We start from the raw sequence: 15190 nt of genomic DNA on the forward strand, positions 1-15190 counted from the left end.
TCTCGGCCCGTCGGACCGCGGCGCCTTCCAGGAGATTCTTGAGCTCCCCCTGGATTCACCGGCCCTCGGTGGTTGATGGCTCCGGCATCGCGCGGAGAAGCATTGCTGCTGCAGCCAGGTTCTGGCCGACCCCACTAGATGCGGGTGGCGGCCTGACCCTGACGTCGTCGACGATGCGGTGCTGGAAACCCTGGGGCAGATGACGCATTTCTCCGGCCGGGGGTTGGCCCGCCCATGCCTGCCCGACGTCCCGGCGGATCGGCTCAAGCGCCCCTGCTCCCTCGTCGAGCCTGGCCTGCACCCCGCGGATTTGCTCGAGCTGTGGGTCATGGCCCTCCGCCTGAACGGGGACCACAGCTAGCTCCCGTGGGATGTAAACGCGGGGCACCGGCCTAGGGAGATCACCGTCCTCCGGCATGCCGAGATGATTGCCTTCGGAGGGACCCCCTAGATCGAAGTGGAAACATTCGTGGCTTGGGCCGCAGTCCTCGTCGCCGAGGCTGCGGCTACCGTCGGAACAGTCGGAGAGGCAGTAGTCACATGCGGTCATGAAGTCCCGCATGGCACTGGGGTTGCCAAGTCCAGAGAAATCCCAACAGATGCTGGGCTCGTCGTCTTCCTCGGACCTAGAGGGCCCGTAGGTCGAGACGTCCGTCAGCCGGTCCCAAGGCGACCGCATGCGAAACCCCAGAGGGTTTGGACTCGCTTGCAGTAGGGGGTTACAAGCGTCCACGCGGGAGAGGGAGCGAGCGGCCCCAAGCGAGCGCCTGTCTCGTCCTCGTCCTCGCACGGCCAACCCTCTCTAAGAGGGCGCTGGTCCTTCCTTTTATAGGCGCAAGGAGAGGATCCAGGTGTATAATGGGGGGTGTAGCAGAGTGCTACGTGTCTAGCGGAGGAGAGCTAGCGCCCTAAGTACATGCCGTTGTGGCAGCCGGAGAGATTTTGGCACCCAGCTGGTGTGATGTCGTGGCCGTCGGAGGAGCGATGGAGCCTGGCGGAAGGACAGCTGTCGGAGCGGTTGAGTCCTTGCTGACGTCCTCTTGCTTCCGTAAGGGGGCTGAGAGCCGCCGCCGTCACAGGGTACGCGGGGCGCCATCATTGCCTATCCGGCGGAGCTAGCCAGATGGGACGCCGGTCTCGTTCCCTGCGGCCCGAGTCAGCTCGGGGTAGGGTGATGATGGCGCCTCCTGTTGACGTGGCTGGTCTACGCCCTAGGTTGGGCGATGTGGAAGCTCCTCTGAGGCCGAGGTCGAGTCTGTCTTCCGTGGTCGAGGTCGAGTCCGAGCCCCTGGGTCGGGCGAGGCAGAGTTCGTCGTCTTCTAGGGCTGAGCCCAAGTCCGAGCCCTGGGTCGGGCGGAGCGGAGTTCATCGTCTTCCGGGGCTGAGCCCGAGTCCGAGCCCTGGGTCGGGCGGAGCGGAGTTCGCCGTCTTCCGGGACTTAGCCCGAGTCCGAGCTCTGGGTCGGGCGGAGCGGAGTTCGTCGTCTTCCGGGACTTAGCCCGTGTCCGAGCCCTAGGTCGGGCGGAGCGGAGTTCGCCGTCTTCCGGGACTTAGCCCGAGTCCGAGCCCTGGGTCGGGCGGAGCGGAGTTCGCCGTCTTCTGGGACTTAGCCCGAGTCCGAGCCCTGGGTCGGGCGGAGCGGAGCTTCCTATGATGCCTTCGACAGGGCCTGACTGCCTGTCAGTCTCACTCTGTCAAGTGGCACCGCAGTCGGAGTGGCGTAGGCGGCGCTGTCCTCCTGCCAGATCGGTCAGTGGAGCGGCGAAGTGACAACGGTCACTTCGGCTCTGCCGGCTGGGGGGCGCGCGTCAGGATAAAGGTGTCAGGCCACCTTTGCATTAAATGCTCGATTTGGTCGGTTGGTGCGGCGATTTGGTCAGGGTTGCTTCTTAGCGAAGGTAGGGCCTCGGGCGAGCCGGAAATATGTTCGCCGTTGGAGGGGGGCCTCGGGCGAGACGGAAATCCTCCGGGGTCAGCTGCCCTTGTCCGAGGCTAGGCTCGGGCGAGGCGTGATCGAGTCACTCGAATGGACTGATCCCTGACTTAATCGCACCCATCAGGCCTTTGCAGCTTTATGCTGATGGGGGTTACCAGCTGAGAATTAGGAGCCTTGAGGGTACCCCTAATTATGGTCCCCGACACTTCCGATACGATTGCCCTGTACCTGACACACTAACACCGAGTTTGTCTCTGAACACCCCAGCTACTTCGTCTCTGATCCTCTCCGCCATGTCTGGCGACATCCATTGAGTTTGTGGGTGGAAATCTCAGGTTTCCTGACATCACTCTGTCGGCTTTCCTCCCAGGGATGTTTGAGGTGTGTGTTAGGTGTCCTATTAATGTCACCAGCTCCTGCCCTATACCTCTCAGGCTCTCTTGTGGCCGAACAGTATTCAGCCCTATGTCCATGAGGTGGTATGGTATGATTATAATGTGTTGCTGGTGGGGCACCATAATGTTGCTGCGATGAATGTGGAAACTGTGCATATTGCGCAGTTCTCGGCTCTGCGTACGCATATCCGGATGGTCCGGCGTAAGAGGCCGGATGGTTCGCGACCTGGCCAAACGGTCCGAAGGTATATCCGGAATGCCCAGCCGTATAAGGTGTTACGTGGGTAGTCTCGTACCCAGACCGTCTATCGTAAAGAACTGGACGGTCTGCGATCGGTCCGAATGGTCCAGGGTTGTACCCGGACGGATCGGTCATATATGGCGCGACTTGGGCAGTCTGCACGTGGACTCGTGTAGAGTCGGATGGTCCGGTGTAATACGTCGGGCAGTTCATGCCATATCCGGACGGTCCGACGTAAGATGGCGGACGATCCGCAACATATCCGGACGGTCCGGCGTGATGCGCCGGACGGTCCGTGATGGGGCCGAATTGTTCGGGGTTGTACCCTGATGGTCCGGCCATGTACGGTGCGACCTGAGTGTTTTTTGTGCGGGTCTGCATCGGGTCGGACGGTCCGGCGAAACACGCCGGACGGTCCACGGTATAACCGGACTGTCTAAGATGATGCTCGGACGGTCCGGTCGCGTCCAGTACCTGCCGCGTGCCTAGTGGTTGCGGCTGTGATGGTGACACGAAAGCGTGCATCGGCATACCATATGATGGCTGGGTCAAGGGTGACCCATTTATAGCCGATGTGTTTGACGCGGGTGGTTCTGTATTAGACTCTCGCGATGGAAAGCTAGGAGCAACTGATTTCTCGTGTGCACGTAAATGCATTTTAATAGGTTCATCTACATATTGCTTTAACTGATCTCCTCGTTGATCCATGAAAGTCGTAAGAGATAGATCTGGAGTACTTACAGCGGGACCCTGAAGTGGAGGTAGGAGAGATTCCATATCGATCTCCCCTTGACGGACGATCTTCTGGTGGCGATCTAACGTGATGTGTGACAAGTACTTGTCCGCCCGCCTCCTTGCGCCGTTCGGAGAGTTTATGCAGCAGTTCCGCCTCTTCCTTGTCGCGTTGTTCGTTCCATTGCCGCATCACCTCCTTCTCATCGCGCATTACGAGGTCTTCAAAGGGCCTTTGGTCATCAGCCGGGAGCGCCTCCATGGCTGGCTTGATGATGATGTTGGTGGTGGAGATCTTGGTGTGATCCTTAGAACCGGCCATCTATGAGCCGATTTTTAGCAGGTCTAGACACCTAATCCCTAGCGGAGTCGCCAAAAAGTATGTTGACACCTTTTTGGAGGCGCCAATCACTCAAAAGAACCAGCGGCGGTGCTCTCTGGTCAGGCGCGGACGGTCCGCGGCACAGAGCCGGACGGTCCGCGACCTGGCGCGAGGCGGCGGTGCTCCCTGGTCAGACGCGGACGGTCCGCGGCACAGGGCCGGACGGTCCGCGACCTGGTGCAGGAGCTAGGATCCCCTGCCTGACGGCCGGACGGTCCGCGCCCTAGGGCCGGACGGTTCGCGCGTGCGCAGGGGCGGCGGAAGATCGCCGGCGGCGCCTGGATCTTGCTCCCGGGAGGGACCCCGTCGGGGAGGAGAGATCCTAGGAGTTGTCTAGGCTCGGGCAGACCGACCTAGACTCCTCTAATCGACGTAGAGTCGAGGGGAGGCAGAGAATTTGGGGATTGGAATACTAAACTAGGGCTAAACTAGAACTAGACTAGAACTACTCCTAATTGTGCTGAAAATAAATGCGAGATAGAAGTGGTATTGGTTCGATTGTTGGGGGTTCAATCGGCCGTAGCCCTTCATCTATATAAAGGGGAGGTCTGGATCCGCTTCAAACTGATTTCCGAGTTAATCCCGCGGTTTTAGGTAACCAATCCCGCGAGAAACTAGGAACCCTAACTGACTCTACGCACGCGCGAACCGTCCGCGCCACCACCGCGGACTGTCCGGACCGCGGACCGTCCGGCCTCGGGGCCGGACCGTCCGCACTGCTCTTTTTAGAGCTCAACAAACACTAATGTATGTGTGGTATAGCGGTTAGCTCTAAATTTTTGGAGCAGTGGGGTGTAGGTTCGAGTCTTTGCTTTGCACTATTTTTTGCATGGACAAGGTCGGGTGCTGATGTGGGGCCTATAAACGGCACCGAGGCGGGGCGGGTCTAGAGTGTCAACGTGGAAGGTGAAGTCGTTGTAGCACCAGGTGCCCACGTTAGGGGGTGTTTGGTTTGAGGAATCACTCTATCCAAAATGTGGTGGTGCATCATAGGTCCATTCCTCAAATTTGGTGGGATGACATCATTCCTCATATTAGTACTAACTAAATAACTATAAGGAATGAGGTGATGATGAATCAACTCATTCCATTCCACAAACCAAACAAAAAAGTGAGGAGTGAGAAGATGATGGACTAGCTAATTCCTTAAACCAAACAGGCTATTAAGTTCTTAATATAGTAGTATAGATATATGTATTGTTTTCATGGTGTAAGCTTAGTAGCTTACTAGATTGCCCATCTATTTTATACAGAAATTTAGTACCTCCAAAAGAATCTGGATACAAGCGAGTAAATGCAAATTAAGTACGAACTAGTTAATAACTAACTAATTTTTAATTAATTAACTAGGACAGCACGTACGGAGCCGCGGGCATGGTGGATGGCCAGGATGGGACAGGGTCTTTGATAAAAAAAGAGGTGCGGGCCCGCATGTTGGCTAGATCAGTTCCTCCGATGTCGATGTTAGTGACGTTAGGTCACTGACGCGTGGGCACCACGTGCTACAATGGCACAACGCCCACATGTCACTGGCCTGACGTCGACGTCAGAGGATTCGAGCAATCGAGCGTGTGTTAGGTTCATCTGTTATTATTCGGAAAAAAATTGATTTAGTTCACATACAAACTAGAATGTTTACAGTCTCTCAAAAAAAAGAATATAACACACCTACAGATCTACTAGATAACGTTTTAGTTATTGTTGCTGCTTTTGCAGGTAGTGTCTATATGAGGGGCTCTAAACACCCTAGTTTGTATTTAGACTGCACCAAAAAAAATTTCCTATTGTTCAGCCTGCTCATTGCTTGCCCCCCGTGTCTTGCGAAAAAAAGGTTGATCGGCTTTGACCGGAGGGAAGATGAGATTGAATGAATGGTTTTCCCTGACTATACTTGCTTTGGTTTTAGCAGCATACAGGAGTATCTCTTGTTAATTATGCTATTTGTTTCGTTAACCTCTGTCTCTCTAGAATTAATCCTCTTCATGTAATTAAATAAATTATTATGCGGGATCCAACTGCAACTGCTGCATCATCCTGGTCCTTCAGAGGAGGGAACGGGACGGGGTGGGCATGACTGGGGTTTGCATTGGGATCACGCTCTCGTCCCGTTCCATCAGATTAGCCGAAAGCGTCTATCTGCATCCTCCGCCCGCGCGCGGGCCGCAGCTAAGCTACCACAAGTACGTACTGCTGTACGCTAGTATATAGCTGTGCAGGACAAAAGCGGTATGGATGGGGATGCGACGATAAAGGAGACGACAGTTGACGGCCGTCGTCGCGCGGCGCCGCGAAATGATTAGGACTGGGCAATCAGTTTTCTCGGTTTATTCGGTTCGGTTTTCTCGGTATATAGGCCCACGATGCTGCACGCCATGGCCAGGCCCACGCCTTTAAACTCTTCCAAACATTAAAAAAAAAACTTTCATGAACATTGGTTGTTTCATACAGCTTTTGAGCCTCATGCCCTCATGTTACCTAGTGCTATCTAGTGTATAGTGTATAGTGTATACCACACCCAACTTATTAGACTTATATATATTAAGCTATAAGTTCATATCTTCTTTACAGTACGACCGAAGAAAACAGTTTTCTAGATTACTGAACTACTTTATTATCTTTGATCTTGTCATCCATCCTTCAAAAAACAAAAACAAAACAAATTTCATACTTAGAAGCATAAAAATCATGGATTATCCAAACAATCACTATTATTGTGGCCTAACTCAAACAACCACCATTATTGTAACCTAACTCAGATTGTCTCTATGAAATGAAATACAGGTTAGATACAACAGCCTTATGCGGTATGCCATTATTAATCACTAAAATTACTAAGGATAGATATAGATAGTTTCATTCTTGACACCAAGCTTATAATGAGCAGCGAACCTGCCGCCTGTGTTGTCAGTCCAACAATCAAAATCCGTGTTTTCAGTTACCGAATTTAGTCGAGCACACGCGAACTCTGGCAGAGATTATATATACGGATAAACTGAAGGTGTTGTTTGGTTCAGGAAATGTAACTTGAATAGCAATGATAATAATTCTACTACTTCTATAGTATTTTTATCTCTATGGACAGTCCAAACAACTTACTTTAAGCTAAATTGAACAACTTATCGTGGTACAAATCTCTGTGGTGGCTCAGATTCTTTCTCCAGATCGTCCTTTTCAGAGGCATGATCACTTATATTCCGTCGAATCCCAGGCTGCCAAGTCCCAGCAGACTGGCAGGAACACGTAATACTAACTTTTATGAATGACAATGTCCAGTCTGACGCTGGATTGGTCACGGGCTGACGATTGCTAGGCCAGAGCAACGACGGCACCGAACAGACCTCACTTGAGTCTCTTGGTTCAGAAGCTTTTTCTTACCCACCGACTTAACAAAAAATCAATTACCTCGCCAAAACGAACAAAATAAAATCAAGACGTTCGGATCTGCGTATTTAAGTGGTACGTGCTTCTTATCAATACAGTACGAATGTGTTATGTGCAGACCCATACATGGCTATCATTACAGTGGCAGCCCACCTCGTGCTCAATTTATCACAGCCAAGCCAAATGCTTTCAGCGGGCACCAATTTTAAGAAACAAAACTTTTACTTACAATGACGAGGGGATGTGCTGGAGCAACACATATCCAGAGAGGACAGCTCGGTTCCGCTCCTTGGCCTTCGTTTGGTAGTGCACCCTGCAAAGGCCAAATCATTTTCGTGAGCAAGGAATATGAGCAGCAGAGTTCAGCTGTGGGCCTGTGGCCAGAATAGCTGTTTATTACTTCTGGCCGTCAAGCCACATCTCAGTGGACAACGTTTCCCCGGGGTAGACGTGCAGAAGGAAACGGCCGAAGATGCTCTTCACCGCAGTCGGTTCGCCGTTGCAGAAAGATTTTATGACGGCGCGAGCAGCGAATCCTAGGGTGCAGAGGCCGTGCAGGATTGGACGGGTGAACCTGCAAAAGCTCCCGTCAGACAGAATCTCCAGTAAAGCTCCATGCATGGAAAGCCGAGTCCAGGCAAAGGAGGGATCTTGCGGTACTTTTGTCAGATCATGTAAAAAATAAACAGAACACAAACATTTCACTGGGAGCGCTGAAACATGTAAAATAAACAGAACAGGAAGTTATGAGAAATTTCACTGGGATTCTAGTTCGTATCAGAATGAAGGAAAAAGACTCAGAACCTAATTTCACGCTAGCATCCTGGCATCTAGCATCCTGGCATCAACGAATCCTTCAGTTTTTTTAATTATTGAAAGCTCCAAACGAATGTCACTGTGTCTGGTAAGTGCTAACCGAGGACTATCGTAGAACACTGGTTGCCGAGATTCAAGTTAATCTCAAATGAGAATAAATCGCTCGGAACCTAAATTTCATGGCATCAAGGAATCCTTCATTTTCGTCTAAAACATCTAAACCAATTTCAGTGCATGTGCGTATGATAAGTGCTAGCCGTGAACTACAATGTGCATCACTGGTTTCTTTATTAAAGAAAAGAAAATAAAAAAAGTTGGAAATTGGTTGCCCCTTTTTATTCAGAGGTAAGGATGTGAGTTAATACAGCGAGTGAGAGCTGGAATCCTGCTATTATCTACATTTAGGTAATTAGTTACCTGGTTCTGAGATTATCTACATTTCTACAAATGCTTAACTTGGACGAGTGCTAAGAAAGAAGAGGCTGAAAGCCTGAAACTGAGAGCTTTTCAGTCCAACATCTACCCCAAATACTTCCTCGATGTCAAATATGACTATAAATAGAAAGATAGAATAGCATTATGATGAGGCATACCCAGCAAGCTGTGCAATATCTGGGTCTGAATGCAAAGGATTGTAATCCCCAGATAGCCTGTATAACAATGCCTAATTAAAAAAAAGAGAGAAAGAATTAGGCTTTGCATAACAACATTCATGTTTACAAACTGAGAAACTGATTTCGTTTGCAAAAAAAGTAGAACTTGTTCTCTTGGGACCAGGTCAAATAATTCAGAATTTAAAACACTTGAAAGCAGACACTGAATTGTACTATGAATGATGCCAGTAGGAAGGACACATTAATTAATCAAAACAGGCTATAAAAAGTTGTAATCACATTGGCACAGTGCGAAACATGAGCTGTGCCTTATTAGCAACAAATACCAGATATTGCAGTGCTACACAAACAAATAAAGTAACATGCCTGGGATTGCTTTGTCTGGTCGTCGCATACTGCAGAAGGTGCCGAATTTGGAATAGAAATGCGAGAAACTTGATTAGCAGGATAGGTAGCATATGAGTATGGCCGTGAAGAGTCTGAAAACCCTCCAGCACCACGCAAGTAGATAGTACTCCTGCATTACACACTAAGATAACTGCATTGCTCTTTTTTGTAGGATAGTGTTTGATTGGGAGTCTGAAATAAAATGGCCACCATACTGACCTGTTCATGCATAAAATTTCCCCTGACTCTTTGAGGCTTGTGGTAGTTTCGAGCTCAAGAATAGTTGCTTTCCCTGCACATTAAAATAGTGCATCGGTAGAATCAATTCAATAAAATTGAATACTCCCTCCGTTTTTTTATTTATCGTATCTTAGTTCAAAAATGAACTAGCGGACGACAAATATTTGAGAACGGAGGTAGTATAATCCCTTATATTTTTGCAGTTACGGCAAATGGCAGAAAGGAAGCAATCAGTGGTGAAATCGATTAAAGGATGTCATTTATGATGATTAAAATTAAAGGTGCTAAGTGCTAGGAATGTGCAGCTCAGCCTATTGCAACGGCCAAAGAGCCAAATATGAAGTACAAAGTGCAAACAGCACCCTGTACTAGAGACTAAATACATGCACACTATTTACATCTAACACTAAGTACCAAGTAGTACTTTGGCAGTTTGACCAAAAGTACTGCAGGAGTGGGTGCTGGGCACTTTCAAGCACAGAGATAAAGTTGAAAGGACCAAGTTAATAGTTACACGTGATATAGTTGAAAAATAAAGATCTTTTTCACAATAACCATTCATTCCTCCAAGAACAAAGCTCCAACTTCAAAATTCTACTACAAGCACAAAACTATCACATGATAATAAACAGGTTTTATTTGAGGCACTCACGTGAAGGACAACGGTATACTGTTCTTCATTATGATTTTATGGAAATGGTTTGTAGCTTTATGATGTGTTTCATTCATTGATGTGCAAAAAATAAAATATGTGGTTCTTATTATCTCAATATGGAGTTATTGACAATTGTTAGTCTATAACAAAATGCTGAACCACCCCCCTAGTTCAACCAAATTTTAAATATTTCATATCAAGAAATAACATGAGTTAGAGCTACCATAAAAAAGAAGTTGAAATAGGGAAACATGGACAATAATTTTAAGGATGAAAAAATAACAAGGAGCATGGTGATAAAAAAGTATATGTATCATCCAGTCAGTAAAAAAATTATCAATTCAGGATGAGTGGGAGCAGGTACCCTTGTCGTGCAAACCAGCTACTTTAACCCTGTTTACAACCTGAACAATAAATACTGAAATCAAAGATGGGCCGCTCAAGAATGTTGTATCCTAAATGCTGAATAGAACAAGAAAATTGAGTATTGCTGTAATCATTCTATTTAGAGGACGACATCAACATTAGCTGTTGCTTTGACCTGTCCATAGTCATAACTAATGAACATGCAACAATAAATTGAAAACAATCCAGTTTAGATGAGATGAAACTCCAGTGGTTAATCCACATCCAAAGGAACCGATCTAGCCATTTCTGAACAGCTAGTCTGAAACTCACATAAATAATGCTTTTAATCAACAAAATGCTTATACCATGTATAATCTCCCAGCACAAAGATATTAGCACAAACTTTGGAGAACTGTAAAGCTACTTACACTGGCATACGAAGGGATTGGCCTATAGATCTCTATGTATTGTTGACCATGCAGTAGAAGGCTTGCATCAAAGCTGGAGAACAGAAAATAAGGCAAATTATTGTAACAATAAATGTACTCAGAATGTCGACCATTTGACCTGACAAAACCTGAATGCTGCACATCTATGGAAATGAAAAACAACGGCCAACAAGAATCGCAGCAAAAACACATAATAGAGAGGGTGAATCTCAAAAACTGTTGTTTTATGTAACTCTTACTTAAGGCCAGGCACATCAACAAATCCAAGCCCATTGCTGTTCTTGTTGGGAAATAAAGAAACAAAAGTAGGAAGGGTCTGCATTTCAATGAAAAAAATACAAAGATATTAGTGTATTAATCTTGAACCATTATCCAGCACAGTGATTAAGAGTTGATCTTTCCAATGTCCCGTTCAGAATTTATAGATGACTAGTGACATATGAGTAAAAGAGATAAAAGGACATGAAAATCCATCTCAATTCTTTGAGTATACATATCCCCATGTGAGAGTCACATAAACTCCATGCATGGCTCAACGTAGTTCTTGAATATTTATGCCTTGATACATTGCCAGGTCATTTACATTCACTGAAAGCTATCCAAACAATTGTATTTTCCAAGGAATACAGGTCCCAGAACCAAAAAGAGGAGTGTTGCACAGGATAAAAATCATCTACTGGTTCTCATTCATACACGATTGGAAGTTCATTGATTTGAATCACGCCTTGCACGAAGTCAGCTTCTTTTGTCACTATAAGTTCCAAAGGTTTCATTATAAACGTTTATTGATGCCTTAATCACAAACAAATAATTGGTGGTTCTTATGCAGTAAGAGAACAAATTTTGTTAAGTCTCATAAATCATAAACAACAAGCAAACTGGCACATGCAATTGCGAGGTTATAATGAGTACTGTATATTTTTAACATGCAAACTGTATTAGTTCACAATACCCCACTCATGTGGGAGCCTCTGGCACTGGATCTGCAAACGGTATTAATTCAAATATTGTTAGCACAAAGGAAGCATCAAGCCTTACAAACTTGAGATTCTGTTACTTAAATATACAGTCAATAATTTATAGAACTACCTTTTTGCTTGTTCATATCAGTATCGATTGCACATGCAATCCTGAGGTTTTACAATTTAAACAATTGTAGAAAAGAATATGCAATGTTCCTACTTTTGCATGGTATGTATTCTACTCAGAAGAAACATCTTGTATTTATGGTAATTTTAGCATTCAAACTTTGTTCATAAATGTAAGCATTTTTTACATAATCTGCCCTCCCCTTCTCGCATCAGTAATTTGGCAGCAGTTTTATTTTGGTGGCAAGCATGTTTTGCGTCAGCGTAACTGTGTTTAGCACCTGCTGTTTGTTGAAAATAATCCTGTGTGTCTAGGTGCATGCTAGAGTCTAGGGTCATAGCATTTACTTTAGCTAATTTTTTCAGCACGGAGTAATAGGGGTAATATGCTGATTAGTTAGGTAATATTCTGCATTATTTAGAAGGCTATCACAGCTTGATTTGTAGCTCACGTTTGGCTATATAAGTAGAAGAGAAAAACTGAAAAGACAAAGTCATTCCAGCCACCAAAAACCATTGTGCTCGTGTGTGTTCTGCAGTGTATGATTGTGACAGTTCCTGCTGATCTGTTAGAGGCACATTTGCCTTTTCACCATTTATGGTATCAGTAGAACATGCCCCCACAAGTCATTCCCACGAGAGCCTTGAAATAACATAGAGTGGCACAAGCTTTACATAAACAGAAGTTAGGTGGATGACACCAATGGGGCTTTGACAGTTGAGGCCTTGTTGGAATACATGCAACTTTGGGACATGGTCAATAATATTACTCTTCAACAAGACACTCCCGATCAGCACCATCGGAGACACACACAATCTGGCTCTTACTCTACAAATCAACCTATATGTTGTTTTCACAGGGACCATCAAGCCATCACAGTCATTTCCCTTCTTTAATCTATCATTAAATTGAATTTGTAGGTTGGGAGGGGGGGGGGATCTACTATGTGTATGCCAAAAAAAAATATTCAGCCCACTTCCAACCTTATGCAAATATGTCAGCAAGTATCAAGGGCCTACCAGTTGAAAAAAAACATCATTAGGAAAATAAACATGTATGACATCAATTCTATGCAGCCCACTATGCACTGTTGACATATTTTCTATGGAAGAAGTTAATACAAGGCTTGCTAACAGGATCAAGACAAAGTAAAAACAAAATATGTACCAAAGTCATTTCATATAGCTCAAAATCCCTTCATCAACTAGTACCCTTTTCCATGGCCAGTACCTTTTCTAATCTTTAATTTCATGCAAATTAACTTTCTGCTAAAAGATTCTCTTGGCCTTGGTGGGTTCTCAATGCAAATTATACAATACTAGATTAAATTCTACATAACACCCAACCCAAACATATATATTAAGCTCATGCAGTGTCCAACTGTCCATTGCTGTGGTACGTAGTGGCCTTCAATGCTCAACTTGAGCTAGAGGAACACATCAGCATTGTTATTGACGGAGAGCTCTTGAGGCTGTGTGTGTCCTCAATTCCTTGAGGGAGATGAATGATCCAGCTTTTGGCATTGATATATCGTGTATTGGGACCGTTTATTATTATTAGACCGTATCAAGCAGTCCACTTATATGGTCACCCAAAACACTGTTTTGCATTGTTTTTCATTGTAGACTACATTGTTCGCAAAGTGGGGTTTGAATAAAAGGTATGGAGATGGGTAAGCTGCTGGAGATAGCCTTATGACTTCAGAGATACATACTTTTAGCATTTTTTGTACATTTGAACATTTGTTTTCTCCATTGTCAGGACTCCATATTTTATTTCTCTTCGATCTCTTTATCCTGCTCGCAGCTCACACTCATGCAATATTCTAGATTTACAATATATCAAATTAGTATCGGCTTTAATTGTTTGGACCCACATAATTAAATGTGCATATATTGCAGTGTGGGTAATTCATCATCATGTATAGGGTTATTTTGGTTTTATTTTTACCCCATTAATGTGGTAATTTCTAAGAACATGGATGCTTCTTCTGTTAGCCAGATCTAAGATTAGACAGATGAACACACAGTTCCTTGTCTGTTTTCTTGTTTGTCTACTTGTTCATTACTAGGAAGCACCTTAAGCCACTTAGTTTGCAGAAATAAATCTGGGATGGATATAGGCCAGCCAAGAGCTAGAATTTTCCAACCTAAAGCTGCAAGTAAGACAAAGTCTTGACTATTGGCAACAAGGAACCTATCTAGAAATTGTAAAATACCTCTATGGCTCTATGTGTTGACAGGATCTAGTTTAATATGACTTTGGAATGTAAACTCAACATCAAATTGCAGTAATATCTGAATGTCGACAACACAGGTTCGACGAGGCTGTATACGGTATGCAGAAAACACCAAACCATATAGCTGCAAAGCAAGTTCAACAGCAGAACGGCCAAAACTGGAGTCTGGAACACAACAACAGCTACCAGTTGGCACCAAAACGGGAGGGGATTAACCGATGGGAGTACGACCTTAATGTGTGGCTGCCCATCCCTGTGGTACACGAAGTGAAGCTCCTTCTCGTCGACGGCGTCATCGCCGCAGGCACCAACCCCGAGCGCGTACAACGCTACATCCCTGCGAATCAATTACGGAAGCTGATCTTATCAAATCAGGAGGCGCGCGATCGGGCAGGTCGTGGATGGAGCGGGGCTACACCTCTCGTCGTAGTCGAATGACACCTGCGCAGCAAAAGAGGAGAGGGGAGGACGTGAGAACGCGGAGGCGGACAGGGGAAGTTGCGAGGAAGGGTGGCGGGGCTTCTACCTCGGGGAACTCGTGGGCGAGCACGACCATGGGGTCCACGGGCGCGGCGGGTTTGGAGCTGGTCGCCATGGCCGCCGTGCCCGTATGCCTTATGCTGCGCCTCGTCGCTGTCGACGGGTTGCCGGCAAAGTCGGAGTGGTGTCTGGCTACTTGTAGGAGACGAAGAGAGGAGTCGCTGGCTCGCTGCCGTGAGGAGGCGGCCTCAACGGTGGGAGGGGATCAAGTCGTCGACGGTGGGCGAGGGGAGGATGCGGCAGGCGGCAGCCCCGCCGACTGGATTTCTGTGTCACTGACAGGTAGGGCACAGAGAGCTAACTGGGATTCCGATCTGAATGGTACTGTTGATGGCGTGTCGCTGTTTCGTTGCTTCACGCCACTTCCGATTCCGAGTTCCGACTGTTAAGAAGTACGTTCGCTTGGTTTTAATCCGGGTTTCTACTATTTATATAATATTTTTGTTTTTATAGATTATAGCTGCAGCAATCTAAACAATTAAATTTAATCTAAAGTGTAGCTCATTAGCTCTTTACTGTAATAAACCATATTTGTCTCTCATGCTATCTCCAACAACTCTTCTATCACATTTTATATCTCACTTTATATTTTAAATTATACCCTGCACACAGTGTTGTTATCTACAGTACTATTTTGTATAACCATATATTCGATCTGTCAAAAACGATCTCTACATGGCAATAAATGATTTTTTCCATCATAGATCCAAAAGCCTGCATTTGGTCAACGAAGCAAACATCATCCT

General features: G+C 46.2%; 1 protein-coding gene across 3 annotated transcripts; it reads right to left on the bottom strand.

The window, feature by feature from the left end:
• Positions 1 to 6089: 6089 nt before the first annotated feature.
• Positions 6090 to 14837, bottom strand: LOC100272552 (uncharacterized). Of its 3 annotated transcripts, none has more exons than XM_008669239.3 (12): positions 14431 to 14837; positions 14323 to 14345; positions 14136 to 14241; positions 10816 to 10892; positions 10556 to 10628; positions 10144 to 10183; positions 9104 to 9176; positions 8864 to 9014; positions 8477 to 8547; positions 7468 to 7641; positions 7297 to 7380; positions 6090 to 6321 (listed from the first exon to the last, which is right to left on the bottom strand). In XM_008669239.3, the coding sequence occupies exons 1-12, from the start codon at positions 14497 to 14499 to the stop codon at positions 6282 to 6284; spliced, it is 981 nt and encodes a 326-aa protein (XP_008667461.1). In that variant the 5' UTR covers positions 14500 to 14837; the 3' UTR covers positions 6090 to 6281. The 3 variants fall into 3 exon arrangements, with proteins under 3 accessions (XP_008667461.1, XP_008667463.1, NP_001140491.1); XM_008669241.3 differs by lacking the exon at positions 6090 to 6321 and adding an exon at positions 6638 to 7088; NM_001147019.1 differs by lacking the exon at positions 6090 to 6321 and having other exon boundaries at positions 7130 to 7380; positions 14431 to 14818.
• Positions 14838 to 15190: the final 353 nt, after the last annotated feature.

Source organism: Zea mays, chromosome 2 (genome assembly GCF_902167145.1).
Source record: "Zea mays cultivar B73 chromosome 2, Zm-B73-REFERENCE-NAM-5.0, whole genome shotgun sequence".
Classification (NCBI taxonomy): Eukaryota; Viridiplantae; Streptophyta; class Magnoliopsida; order Poales; family Poaceae; genus Zea; species Zea mays.

Bases quoted from the DNA above. Each gene is read 5' to 3' on its own strand.
- LOC100272552 (XM_008669239.3), bottom strand. From the start codon at position 14,499: ATGGCGACCAGCTCCAAACCCGCCGCGCCCGTGGACCCCATGGTCGTG. The intron at 10,893-14,135 runs GTCGTACTCCCA...ATTGAAATGCAG, and splicing joins ATGGGCAGCCACACATTAAG to ACCCTTCCTACTTTTGTTTC. The intron at 8,548-8,863 runs GCATGTTACTTT...TTTTTTAATTAG, and splicing joins ACCAGACAAAGCAATCCCAG to GCATTGTTATACAGGCTATC.